We start from the raw sequence: 14,326 nt of genomic DNA, 5'->3' as shown, positions 1-14,326 counted from the left end.
TTCCTTTTAAGTTTGCTGCCAGACAAAAAAAATAGTTATAATGAAAGTGGAATAGAGACTTCACTGTGCACACAGTTATCATGGGGTACTCGAGTTAATATACTGAACATGAGCTTATCTTCCACCTAGTGGCCAGTATTGGAATAACATGTGCACACATCCTCATTGTTACAGATGTTGAGTCTGTGTTGTTCTGATTCCAGGACTGGGCTAAACCAGGTCCTTATGATCAGCCTATGGTGAACACACTAAGGAGGAAAAAGGAACCAAAGGAAGCAGTGGACACAAATGGTAGTCCAAATGGCACTGTCCCCTCCTCTCAGCCAATCACGGGCAATTCTCCTCCTGAAGACGCCCAGGGAGCGAGGTGTATGACTGCCGCACCAAAGGTCAGTCTTTCATACAGATGATTGCTTTCTATTCTTTGATGAAAAACTTGAAAAATTTGCGGTCATTTTAGATCATACATAAAATTTAGAGAGCCTTTTGTTCTCAACGTTTCTTTTAGAAAAGATGACTTGTAAGTAGTCATTTAAGAGACACATCTAATCAAAGCAGCCTTTGAGTATGCTTGTATGCAATAGACCAAACAGACACTTCTAGCTAAGCATGCTCAAATTTCATGCATTGATGTGTTTCAAAATGAGTGCAATTCTTAATGCAACACAAGCATGTCTTTTACGGTCAGTTTTCTCTTTATCAAATCAATGTCATGGTGGAACAATAGTTTGAAGAGAATCTTGCTGAGCATGTTAGATTATAAACTTTTTTATCGCACGCTACCTGTGTTTGCCTACTTGCATAAACTTTAGTGACGCTGTAGTGTGTGATTAGCCAAAAGGGCAAAGGGATTACTTTTGAGCAAACTTCAGAACCATAAAATGACAAATGGGACACCCTACAGTCTCGGGGGCTTGATAGACATGCTCAAACAATGGCCATTTGGAGCAAGACCCATTAATGGTAACATTTAATGAGTTGCCCCTCGTTGGATTCGAAATGGCAACCTTTTGGTTGCAGTCTTCAAACACGTATGACCCCACATAAATGGCTTTTGATTAGAATTCTTAAGTGAATTTATGACTTAATTTACTCAACACATTTATTTTAAAAGCACTGTTCAATTTCTTAAAGGCAAACCTTTTTAATAAGATAAAAATGACTGATTACTCCTTTTAAAAGTATGCTCATGTTTTGTGCTTGCACAGCTGGAGGACATGGAAGCTCATGAGGAGCTGGCACTGGCTCTGTCCCACGGGCTGCATTTGGAAACTCAGCGCTCCAGTAGAGACTCTCTGCAGTGCTCCAGTGGCTACAGCACTCAGACAACAACACCCTGCTGCTCAGAAGACACCATTCCCTCCCAGGGTGTGTTTGTTGTCACTTCTGGTTGTCACACTAAGGTTTTGTTGCCAACACTGGTTCAATTGAACATCAACTTTTATAACACTGAAAACCAGTGTGATGTTTCAAAAGCGTTTGTCTGATGCATATGTACTGTACATAAATCTCTTATTAATAATACTTTAATACGTCCTTCTGATTGACAAGCTTAATTGCAAAATGGATTGGTGTCGACTGTAAGCTTATGTCCAGTGGTAGGGCAATAAACCCCAAAAATATATTGACTTCTAAAGCCACTTTTTGCATTGTCAAATCAAATTGTAGTTTGAGTGCAACCTGTCTTCACCTAACAGTTCCCTTTTTGGTTTCAGTGTCTGATTACGACTATTTTTCGGTGAGTGGTGATCCAGATGGCGATGATTTTGACAAGTCATCAACCATCCCCCGCAACAGTGACATCAGCCAGTCCTACCGCAAGATGTTTCAGGCCAAGCGTCCAGCTTCCACAGCTGGTCTTCCCTCCACGCCCGGCCCTGTCATCATCACTCCCGGAGTGGCTACAATCCGCCGCACACCCTCTACCAAACCCTCCGTCCGTAGGGCTACCATGGGCATTGGCCCTATTCCCATCAAAACCCCAGTCATCCCAGTGAAGACACCCACTGTGCCAGATCTTCCAGGCGGGTTCTCCTGCCCACAAGGGGGCAGCAGTGAAGAAGGCGTGGAACCAGCCAACCCTGACTCAACCATACTAGGAGAAGACGTTGAGCCGGTGGGCATCCTGCCAGTGGCGTCCTGGAGTGGGCAGGCCTCCACTAACCCTCCTTTTCAGCCTAGAGGTTTGGATGGACTTGAAGAAGACCCAGAAGACTTGGACTCTGCAGACCCGCAGTGCGACTCCATGCTTCTGGCCATCCGTAGAGGAGTCAAGCTAAAGAAAACCATGACCAATGACCGATCTGCGCCACGCATTGCGTGATAGAGCACAAAGAGCCCTTAAGACTTAAGTAACATGTAGTAATACTGTGTAAAGACTGTTTTTAGATTGTTGTTGAGCCTTAATAGCGGGGCCGGAGAGGACACTCAAGCTTGTTCGGTAACAATGCAGATAAACTTACATCTGTTTATGTTGGTACAAGCTGTGCGTGTGGGTTGTGATTTGATCTTGTTCATGCCACAGACTTATTTTAAAGGAATATTCCAGGTTCAATACAATTTAAGCTCAATCGACAGCATTTGTTGCATAATGTTGAACTTATTATTTTGAATCGTCAGTCATTTACAAAATAATAAAAAACAAGAATGGTGGTTACAGTAAGGAATTACAATGGAAGTGAGTGGTGAAATACAAACCGTTTTTATATGTAAACATGTTAACATGGTTTTAGTGTGATAAAATCACCTTACATCGTCATGGCAACAAAGTTGTAATATTGGTTGAAACTTTAAACTTATAAGGTTTGTAAGCAATTTTATCACACTAACGTTTGGGTGGCTATATTTTTTAAATAGTGACTATGTTAACATTTATGGACTGGCCCCATTCACTTCCATTGTAACTGCCTTATTTTAACCACCATTTTTAATCAACATTATGCCACAAATGCTGTCGATTGAGCTTAACTTGTATTGAACCTGGAATATTCCTTTAATAGTCAACCTGACCTGACTTATCACCTCATCATGTCCCATTGTGTTGCTATGAGAGGTTAAAAGAGTCCTTTTGTCACAATGTAAAGAGTTTTATTTACTTTTCTGTTTGCGTTCCAGTGCTATTATGTTCTGCGATTTTAGTTTTATCATTTATATTTTAATGTATAATAAGCATGTAGCCTTACCTTGGTAACTTCAGTTGATTTAGACTTCAGTTGATGGTCAACTTAATCTACAAAAATAATATGTTTATCTTGTTTATTCTTAGTTACAGCATTAATTATAATTCTTTCGATTATTAATTCCCATATTGGATATACTTTAATTTTAAGCTTGAGCAGAAAAAAGTACTTTTATCTATTTGTATGAAAATGTAAATATCAACAGAGGAAACCACAGATTTAATTTATTTCTCTTCAGCACTCTCTGCTTTAATCCTTAACCAGATAAGCTTTCATTTATGCGGTGCATGATTATTTTGTATATTATGTTAATATAGAACAAGGTTAATTATTTGACAAAAGCACACGTGATTGTTAGACTTCTTGTTTCCATATAACAGAACACATGAACGTCTCTCCCTGTGGCAAATCTCAGTTTGTTAGGTTTGTGGAGCAACTAAATGCTGATGCAAGCAATTATACTAGCAGAGCTGTGATAGTAAGCCATATACTCAGTTAATTAGGGAGGCAGTGGTTAATGTTCGGTGTGGTGCCCTTTATGTATTTCCAGTTAAATACTTTTTGTTCACGCATGGCACAGTATATCTGCGTACATGTTTAAAAATGGCATACTAGGCCTGCAAACCTGTCATAAAGTCATGCTCTTTAAGGCAAAGAACATTACCAGTACATGATAATATGATGTAGCATGTCTGTATCATCTACATCCAGCAAGAGTCAATGCTGTGTTCAAGTGACTCATTTTCATGACAAATTGACAAACTGGCAGCTGCCAGTCCTAGTATAAGCACATTAGAGTGAGGTGAGATGGATTTGTTAATAGTATGACTTAAGTCCTTAATCATTTCGGTCTTTTTTTGATCCCCAAACCATCTTAATAGCATTCAACATACTTTTTACCTCCTTTATTTAATTCAAGACTTATTGGAGTGCAGTGGAGCAAGTTTAGAAAATCACATCCTCTGTGATGTACATTTGAATGTTTCAGGTTTTTTATTATTGTTGTTGGTGCTTTTTTTTCTGTTGTATAAATTATTTTTTATTTCATAATCCAGTTGAGGCCAAAAGGTACACTGAGGGGGTGAAAAAAAGCACACCATACAGGTAGAAGACAAATTATTCAGGGGTAGCACAAATAATTTGTAGCCCTTTTTCATTTCATTATATTTTGTTATTTTAATTTGAGTATTATTGTACAGAATCCTAAAATGATGTAAGATAGTCATAATGAGTCATAAGTTGATTATCAAATTGACACTTTTTTGACAAAGGGAGAGATTAGAATTATTTCCTGTGTGGACCAGCTTTAGTAATATTGTCTCAATACAATAGTGTGCAATTGTGAAATTAGTATCAAATTAGCAGATGCTTAACCTGCATATGATCTCGATACACAATGTTTTAATATTGTCCATGTAAAAACGTTTAGTTCTAACCAGCCTTTATTTTAGATGACAACTATCTAGATATTTAATTTCACAGTATTTCTAGATAGTCTTTTTTTTTTAAGCTGCCAAAATGTGTGTAAGCCGATTGCTAACAAAAAAATAAATAAAAAATCTGGCTTATTGTAAAGGCTGATATCTAGTATATGTTTGGTACTAGAAACAAACAAAACCTTAGTATGAGTAGTTTGTGTTGAGAGTTGATCTCAACACTGTGCTGTTTATAAAATCACTTTCTGTATGCTTTTCTCTGTATAATTACTGCTGAATACATTAAATATAAATTAGTTATTGAATGATTTGAATTATTACTGTGTATTGTTATTTGTGCCTACCTCAATGATAATGTGGTTTTATGGTGCAGACATTTGAAGGTAACTATCACTATATAACTATAGGTGTGGGTCAGAATCAGATCAGTATTTTAGTCATTTTTGACTATAAATCTACACCTTTGACCAGCCCCAACCAGTAGGTGGCGTTATGCACGAAGAATGTGAATCACCAATTAAAAAAAATGTAGAAGTGAAAGTGGAGATTAACAGCAAAAAAAAATGGATTTAAAATATTGATCTGTTTCTCACTCACACCTTATCACATCTTATCACCACTGAAGAGTATTACTTTTATGCTGCCGTTATGTGCTTTTTTTTGGAGCTTCACATTCTGGTCACCATTCACTTCAATTGAAATGACATTCAGAGTTGAGATTCTTCTAAAAATCTTAGTTTGTGTTCTGCAGAAGAAAGAAAGTCATACACATCTGGGATGGCACAAGGGTGAGTCAATAATGAGAGAATTTTAATTTTTTTGGTGAACTATCCCGTTAACATCAAATGAATACAAGGGTTCTAATTCACAGAATAGTTTATTATATTTATAAGGGTTGAGCTCACAGAACGCAAGTATACGTTTGACAAACATCTCAAGAGGCGTATTCTAATGTGTGGCTTTACATTGGGCGTTCTCTGGGACGAGTGACAAACTGCCACCACAGGGGAGGGAGGTCTCCTTCCTTACGGGCCGGTGGCAGGGCCTCAGATTTGGGGCCCTCAGCAGGGGTTTCAGCCTGCAGCTGCTGGACCTACAGAAAAGGAGTTATGTCCATTCACTGGAGTACCAAACTAATAACCTGATCAATTATTCATCTAAAATGAGACAAGCCTTTATGAAACAAAATATCACTACAAACTGTATGAACCAAAACATTCAGTTTTGCTGTTAAACAAACATTTCATTATGTTTATCAGAGTGATGCAGGTCTACATGATCAAAGCATCCAGTCTGATAGTGTGAAAGCTCACAGAGCGTCATGAACACACATACCTCTCTATCCCAGCTCTGAGCCCGCAGCTTCTTCCACTGCTCCCTCTTAGCAAAGTAATCTGGATAAATGGCTTTCTCTGAGGGGTGCCAATGATCTAGACACCATTCAGGGACCTAGAGGTAGAAATAAGTGTGGAGATCAATGACAGAAAATTACATTCTACTGGAGAACAGTACAAGTGACAATGAGACCACAATGTAAATGTAAACCACAATGGAGACTATTGCTAAACGTTAGCTATTCTAGAAATCTTGCCAGACACTTTCCAAATCCCCAGTCCTCCATAGATGCCATAAAGGTACCACTGAGACCGTTGTGATGAAAGGTGGAGCATGTCAAAAGCAACTATAGCAAAACAGTGTTCTCGCATGACAAACTAACATCTAACAACTGCTGATGAAGTTGAATTGGAGTTAAACTTGAATTATCCACTTCAACTACCACCTTCACCCTGTGAACTTGAAAATGGTTGACAGGCAGAAAGCACCCCAAAGATTTCCAATTGTATCCATCTAACTTAATTAAAAGGATGTAATCTGAATTTATGCAAATTTGGATTTATGCAAAATAACAGTTTCCTCGGTTTAATTTATTAATTTGTGACTTTTAATTTAATTTTGTTTTTAAATATACACTCATTTCAAATGAGATGATTGCAACAAGTTCCACAAAAGACAGTCTAGTGTTTACCACTGTGTAACATCACAATTTCTTCTAATAACATATAAGCATTTGGGCACTGAAGACACAGATTTGTTAAATTTAGCAAGTGGAATTTTCCACTTATCCATTATGCAGGTCTTCAGCTGTGCAATTGTCTTCGTTGCCATGTTGTGCACTTTATAATGCGTCACACATTCTTAATTGGAGACCGGTCAGGACTGCAGGCAGGCCAATCTAGCACCCACACCCTCTGCTTACGCATCCATGTTCTTGTAATCCAGTAAGTATGTGGTTTGGCATTGTCCTTCTGGAAAATGCAGGGACATCCCTGGAAAAGATGCCGTCTGGATGGCAGCACTTACAGTTATATTACAGCCTTATTCCAAAATGGATTAAATTCATTATTTTCCTCAAAATTCTACAAACAATACCTCATAATGACAACGTGAAAGATGTTTGTTTGAAATCTTTGCAAATTTATAAAAAAAAACAAACAACAAAAAAAAAATTTCACAGCCTTTGCATGACACTCAAAATTGAGCTCAGGTGCATCCTGTTTCCACTGATCATCCTTGAGATGTTTCTACAACTTGATTGGAGTCCATCTGTGGTAAATTCAATTGATTGGACATGATTTGAAAAGGCACACACCAGTCTATATAAGGTCCCACAGTTAAATGGAAGAAGTTTGGAACCACCAGGACTCTTTCTAGAGCTGGACGCCCGGCCAAACTGAGGGATCGGGGGAGAAGGGCCTTAGTCAGGGAGGTGACCAAGAACCCGATGGTCACTCTGACCAGCGTTTCTCTGTGGAGAGAGGAGAACAACCATCTCTGCAGCACTCCACCAATCAGGCCTGTATAGTAGAGTGGCCAGACGGAAGCCACTCCTCAGTAAAAGGCACATGACAGCCCGCCTGGAGTTTGCCAAAAGGCACCTGAAGGACTCTCAGACCATGAGAAACAAAATTCTCTGGTCTGATGAAACAAATATTGAACTCTTTGGCTTGAATGGCAAGCGTCATGTCAAGTCAAGTGGTTTTTATTGTCGTTCAACCATATAAAGTTAGAACAGTACACAGTGAAACGAGACAACGTTCCTCCAGGACCATGGTGCTACATAAAAACAACATAGGACAAACACAGAACCACATGAGACAACACAGACTAAATAACATACCTATATAAAGTGCACGTCCAAACTTGTGCAAAAAGTACGGGACAGTACAATAATTTACAAAAAATTAACAGGACAATAGGCACAGTGAGAGACAGTGCAGTGCCGACCAGTACACAGTAGTGCAAAAAGATGACAGTTTCTAAAAATGCCAAATGTAAACAATACATACTATGAGATAGTATTCTATACACATAGCAGTTATTAAGGTAGCAGCCAGGTATAAAGTGACAATAATTAAAGTGCAACTCAGGACACGTGTGTGTGTGTGTGTGTGTGTGTGTGTGTGTGTGTGTGTGTGTGTGTGTGTCAAACCAGTCTCTGAGTATTGAGGAGTCTCATGGCTTGGGGGAAGAAGTCTGGCCGTGAGGGCCTGAATGCTTCGGTACCTTTTGCCAGACGGCAGTAGGGTGAAGAGTTTGCGTGAGGGTCATCCACAATGCTGGTTGCTTTGCGGACGCAGTGTTTTTTGTAAATGTCTTTGATGGAGGGAAGAGAGACCCCGATGATCTTCTCAGCTGTTCTCACTATCCTCTGCAGGGCTTTGCGGTCCGAAACGGTGCAAGTCCCAAACCAGGCAGGCAGTAATGCAGCTGCTCAGGATGCTCTCAATAGTCCCTCTATAGAATGTAGTGAGGATGGGGGTGAAAGATGTGCTTTCCTCAGCCTTCGAAGAAAGTAGAGACGCTGCTGGGCTTTCTTGGTAATAGAGCTGGTGTTGAGGGACCAGGTGAGGTTCTCCGCCATGTGAACACCAAGGAATTTTGTGCTCTTGACGATCTCCACAGAGGAGCTGTTGATGTTCAGTGGAGTGTGTTCACCTTGTGCTCTCCTAAAGTCAACAACCATCTCTTTTGTTTTGTCCACATTCAGAGACAGGTTGTTGGCTCTACACCAGTCCGTTAGCCGCTGCACCTCCTCTCTGTATGCTGACTCATTGTTCTTGCTGATGAGACCCACCACGGTCATGTCATCGGTGAACTTAATGATATGGTTCGAGCTGTGCATTGCTGCACAGTTGTGAGTCAGCAGAGTGAACGGCAGTGGACTGAGCACACAGCCCTGGGGGGGCCCCAGTGCTCAGTGTGGTGGTGGTGGAGATGCTGTTCCCGATCCAGACTGACTGAGGTCTCCCAGTCAGGAAGTCCAGGATCCAGTTGCAGAGGGAGGTGTCCAGAACCAGCAGGTTCAGCTTTCCAATCACGTAATGAGGAATTATTGTGTTGAATGCAGAGCTGAAATCTAAGAACAGCATTCGAACGTATGAGTCCTTTTTATCTAGGTGGGTGAGGGCCAGATGGAGGGACAGCTACAGGACAACTCTGTGAATGTCCTTGAGTGGCCCAGCCAGAGTCCAAACTTGAACCTGATTGAACTTCTCTGGAGAGATCTGAAAAAGGCCGTGCACCCATATGACACAACGCTCCCCATCCAACCTGATGGAGCTTGAGAGGTCCTGCAAAGAAGATTGGGAGAAACTGCCCAAAAATAGGTGTGCCAAGCTTGTAGCATCATACTCAAAAAGACTTGAGGCTGTAATTGGTGTCAAAGGTGCTTCAACAAAGTATTGAGCAAAGGCTGTGAATACTTATGTACATGTGATTTTTGTACATAAGTCGTTTTTTAATTTTTTATAAATTTGCAAAAATTTCAAACAAACTCCTTTCACATTGTCATTATGAGGTATTCTTTGTAGAATTTTGAGGAAAATAATGAATTTAATCCATTTTGGAATAAGGCTGTAAAATAACAAAATGTGAAAAAAGTGAAGCGCTGTGAATACTTTCCGGATGCACTGTTTGTTGCCCCAAAATTTTTACATATCTTTCTGCATTAATGGTACCCTCACAGATCCATGGTTATCCACAGTTAACAAATTCACGGGAACTGTCTGACAAATTCCAATACCATGACAGATACTGGCTTTTGGACTTGATGCCGATAAAAGCTTGGATGGTCCTATTCCTCTTTGGCCTGGAGAACACGATTTCTGTTTTTTTCCAAAAACTATTTGAAACGTGGACTTGTCGACAACAAAACACGATTCCACTGTTTTACATTCCATCTCAGATAGGACCGAGTCCAGAGAAGCCGGCGCCACTTCTGGACAGTGTTGATGCATGGCTTCTCATTTATATAGTCAAGTCTTAACTTGCACTGTGGAAGCGAATAGTGACAAAGGTTTACAAAGTATCCCCAAGCCCATATCATGATATCATCAAAAGAGACACATGATGGTTTTTAATCGATCACGCACATTCAGAAGTGGATTTCCAGCATGACAATGCCAAACCAAATACTGCCCAGATTGCAAGTGCATGGCTGCGTAAACAGAGTGCGGGTGCTAGACTGGCCTGCTTGCAGTCCTGACCTGTCTCCAATTAAGAATGTGTGATGCATGATTTGAATTGGGTGTATATAAAAAATTTAAATAAAAAAAGACTTAAATTCACATGGTAAAACATCATATAATTGTTGTAGTGCTTTTAATATAGCACAGGGTGAATAGAATTCACAAATCATTCCTTATTAGCATTGTCCATACTGGTCCAACTTTTTTGGAATTGGGGTTGTAGATAATCTATTTGCCAATTTACATCATCAGTAAAGTTCACAACAGCTGAAGATTGTTTTCTTTATATGCCTGTGTACTCCCATGTAAATATGGATATAAACAGACAGGTAGATATTCAAATGCAACAAAAGCTGCAACACTACACAAAATACAATACACAGTATGCAATATACACGATTTCTCCACCTACTTTGTAGCACTCATATCTTTCGTAGGATGTTCCTCCAGGTGAGTCTGGAAACAGGTAGGGCTGCGGGTGCTGATTGGCCCAGAACTCCTCCTCACCTGCTTTCAGCATCAGGGTGGCCTTCACCATGTCTTTCTCATGTTTGTTCTCATCGAATCGTGCTCGCATCAGACACGCATAAAAACGATATTTATCCCTGAAAGGTAAAGGTAAAACTTGGATGGCTTCTCATTACTGTGGTTAGATATACAGTATGTTACTATAGTTTCTATAAAAAACAATGGCTTTTGAAATGAGAAGTAAAGTGTAAAGACATTTATAAACCTTTGATTGTCAGTTGTTATAATATAAAGTAGATTGTAGGGGTGTGCAGCGGAGCCATTATCTGTATTTGTACCTGTTCATATGACAATATTTTCTGTATCTGTATTCGGACAGAACCAGGAGTAGGCGGGGCTTAAACAGGAAGTGTGTCAAAACTAAATTAAATGCTCATTTTTAAGTATTACTTTTACATTTATAGTTTGTATTAATAAAACAGGCCTTGTATATGCCTTCTCATAATAATAATATTATACAATTATTATTTAAAAAAATATTATTTTATTTCTTATCAGATGAAGCTGAATTTGTAGGCTACATTAACTGTGGATTCTCCTGGTATTTCAGATATTAATATCTGCATGAAACATCATTTTAGTTTGTCTGTGCATGTATAACAACATTATTCTGGATGCTGGTGTCAAGCAAAATGTCAAGCACAAATTTTTGCAGTGAATAATAAATACAAACTAAAACATTAAATTAAAATAAAATCCATAAAGCCTACAAACAGGTGAAAGTCTGTCAGGATTATATAGTGCCTTACCAGAGTTCAAGAACACTTAATATTTAAATTTAGCACAGTTTAAAGAAGAAGAAAAATATGTTTCAGTTTCTTCGTTTAACATAAGAAGGAATATTACGAATACTCTATGGAGCATTTTTACTTTTTTCTGAATAAATTCTTAACCAGTGAATTACCTTAATCGCTTATGTGAATATAAATGTGGTCAACTTTAAGAGACGGCTAGATGAGCTCCAATGTGAAATCAACACTTCAGGTCAGGAATTTTACATCGTGCTCAGGTTTAGGCTGAAAATACTCTATAATCACGTGTGAATTGTGTGACACATTAGCATATACATTTCAAGAAGTGGAAAGTTTATATGATGTTGTATCGTAATGTTACACTTGATAAGCTCCAGATGCACACAATTAACAGAGACAGCAAACGGAGGCGAGACTGCGCCCATCCGATCTGAAATCACACCGTGCGCCTTTCATATTGTTTAAATAATTCGAATGAATCCGTTATTAGATTTGAAGTCATTATCCGTGCCTTTCCAAATAAGGTATTCTGCTTCGGACACATCCCTAGTAGATTGCCCACCACTTTATAGATTTAGTATGAATCTATAACAATAATGTGTCATAAAAGATCTGTCAACTGGACAACCTTGGAATAATATATTGATGTGATTATTTATATAACGAGGTTTGGGCCATACAAATTACAGCAGTTTCCCAGGAGAAATAACAAAACGGGAGGGGGGGCGGGAGATGGGTGTGAAATACAGGAGACTCCCGGTAAAAACGCGAGTATTGACAGGTATGATGAGCATCGATATCAGCATCAGGATCTTCATCAGACATCGTCTATATCAGTTTAAATCATCCTCATGAATCAGCCCTAGACTCTAGTCATTTAATAGCACAATAAATCATACGTCTAGTAATACAAATAATTCATAAACTGAATAAAATTATGTGTTGGATTTACTTAAAATATATGCATGACATTTTCACATCGCGTTTTTAAAAAAAATTCGACTTATGGTCATTTTATGTCAGCACAACTAGAAAACCTTTGTTAGAAATACACAAATGCATTAGTTCATTCAAATTTACTTAACTTGATAGTTTGAAATAGCAGCACTTAAAATCTTAATTTTATGGATTTGCAAACTAAAGAAGCTCAAGGAACTCACGATATTCATTTACTTTATATATCTCTCCAAGTTCAATGTAAAATATATATTCTGTGTTGTACACATTAATGAAAAGTGTAGCTAAAAAATTTTATATGCACATTTCTGAGAAGCGATTTATTTGTATACAAATTGGTTTCAGTGTACTTATGTTAATTCAATAGATTTAAAAATTAATTTGTGCCTTTTTCTATTAAATTGTTAAATGATGCCAAATGATTTAGATTGTATGTTTTATTGTGTTTGAATTTTTATGTATTAGGTGTATTTATTGATGGATATATTTTTATGATTGATATGTATGCTGTGTTGAATTGTGGTGTATTTGATGTATCCATTATATTGTTATTTTTCTATATTTATTCGGGTGATGCTTAAATGTAGAAATGTTGCCTCTTGAGTTCACCCCAAGTTTCCCCCAACGGTGACAATAAAGTATATTCCATTCCAAGTCAATGGTTTTTTGTGATTTTATTTGAACTGTTTATAAACTAGGGCTAATTGTTGATAACATGCTTGTACATCTATTTGATGTTTCATGAAACATATGTATAAAACATGAATAATTGCAATACATTTTCCCACTAAGATTCTCTTATGCACACACTGCAGCATAACTCTTGGTTTTTCGATGTAGATTTTATTTTCTTTTCTTTCTTTTTTCCTCCAACATTGTGTTTTTGCGGTTCTCAAATTGACCCCAATCAGTAGGAGTAACTTTCTGAAAAGTGCAGGTGTATTTTATGGTAAAACAGTGAAATAAACCTGCAATAATACATATTAATCATAAATATTGTAAGAACGTAAAGGGATAATGATTTAATACTTTTTAAATTACTCTTTATTTTGAATTGTGCAGTACGAGTCTCTGGGACCCCAAATAGTAAGAAAGTCAATCACAGAATAGGAACAGAAGGGTTAAATAGTGAAATATGATCCAAAAAACGTCAAACCTCTGTCCTGAACACAAGCAACGGACGTCAGCATTTATATTAGATTTAGTCTGATCCTAAATCAAATAAATGCATCGGCTCCATTAAGGTTTATAAGCAAATAACGTAACTAACTTGTTATTTAAGTAACTTAAACGTGCAGAAATGTAGTAAATAACAGTGTGTTCATGTAAACTCAGTAAACATTAGCAGTGGAGTGAGAAGGACAGACGGGCTGAGATCGAATCTGATCGGCCTCTAGATGCTGATGTAGACAGATAAAAGCACATCTGTAGGATTCATTGTGTGATCTTACCTAAATATACACCATGACTCGAGGTGTCTTAGAGATTTCTTGTAGAGTCGGAGGACTTTCTGGTGGTGGGTCAGGTAGGCCGTCGCCATCTTTCCCACTGAGTCACCTTCAGATGAATGTCACACAAGAGATCTGGAGTCGGTGCTGCCACACGCAGGTCTGGATGCGCTACTGCGGCTCTTCTTCTTCTTCTTCTTTCTTTTAATGGCGGTTTGCAAACAACTTTTAGGTGTGCATTACCGCCACCTTCTGATATGGAGTGTGGATCACAATAGCCTTTCCTCACTACCCTTAAAATAAATATATAAATAACTACATACATCCATAATAAAACCAATAAATAACTTCATAAATATCTAATACCATTACTAATATTCATACATTTTCATTATTAATAAATACAATTTTTTAAGGAAACTAAACTCATATCCTTCTACTAAGCCCAGTATTACTCAAAAACACAAATATCGCTCTGTACCCTACATGCCCTGAATT

At 38.2% G+C, this 14,326-nt stretch overlaps 2 protein-coding genes across 8 annotated transcripts in view; one reads left to right on the top strand and one right to left on the bottom strand.

Annotated features, from left to right (window-relative positions):
• Nucleotides 1–4,935, top strand: part of LOC127657916 (protein MTSS 1-like) — a 106,545-nt gene extending 101,610 nt beyond the window's left edge. For 3 of the 7 annotated variants that reach the window (XM_052146906.1, XM_052146910.1, XM_052146905.1), the window contains 3 exons: nt 204–389; nt 1,209–1,368; nt 1,716–4,935. In XM_052146906.1, coding sequence (XP_052002866.1) covers nt 204–389; nt 1,209–1,368; nt 1,716–2,323 — 954 coding nt within the window. In that variant the 3' untranslated portion in view covers nt 2,324–4,935. The remainder of the gene's footprint in view (nt 1–203; nt 390–1,208; nt 1,369–1,715) is intronic. The other 4 variants (XM_052146904.1, XM_052146908.1, XM_052146909.1 and 1 more) reach the window with 2 other exon arrangements.
• A 456-nt stretch (nt 4,936–5,391) lies between these two features.
• Nucleotides 5,392–13,997, bottom strand: LOC127658040 (NADH dehydrogenase [ubiquinone] 1 beta subcomplex subunit 9-like). Its single transcript, XM_052147109.1, has 4 exons — nt 13,832–13,997; nt 10,556–10,748; nt 5,951–6,064; nt 5,392–5,708 (listed from the first exon to the last, which is right to left on the bottom strand). The coding sequence occupies exons 1-4, from the start codon at nt 13,918–13,920 to the stop codon at nt 5,577–5,579; spliced, it is 528 nt and encodes a 175-aa protein (XP_052003069.1). The 5' UTR covers nt 13,921–13,997; the 3' UTR covers nt 5,392–5,576.
• Nucleotides 13,998–14,326: the final 329 nt, after the last annotated feature.

This window comes from Xyrauchen texanus, chromosome 17, assembly GCF_025860055.1.
Source record: "Xyrauchen texanus isolate HMW12.3.18 chromosome 17, RBS_HiC_50CHRs, whole genome shotgun sequence".
NCBI classification, from domain to species: Eukaryota; Metazoa; Chordata; class Actinopteri; order Cypriniformes; family Catostomidae; genus Xyrauchen; species Xyrauchen texanus.
Note: the sequence above shows the minus strand (reverse complement) of the source record. Positions and strands in the feature narration are given on the sequence as shown.

What these genes read in the sequence shown, in the direction of transcription:
- LOC127658040 (XM_052147109.1), bottom strand. Translation starts at nt 13,920, where the DNA reads ATGGCGACGGCCTACCTGACCCACCACCAGAAAGTCCTCCGACTCTAC. An exon ending in GAGTCATGGTGTATATTTAG is followed by an intron (nt 10,749 to 13,831) that starts GTAAGATCACAC and finishes TTTACCTTTCAG; the next exon opens with GGATAAATATCGTTTTTATG. An exon ending in AAAGATATGAGTGCTACAAA is followed by an intron (nt 6,065 to 10,555) that starts GTAGGTGGAGAA and finishes TTCTACCTCTAG; the next exon opens with GTCCCTGAATGGTGTCTAGA.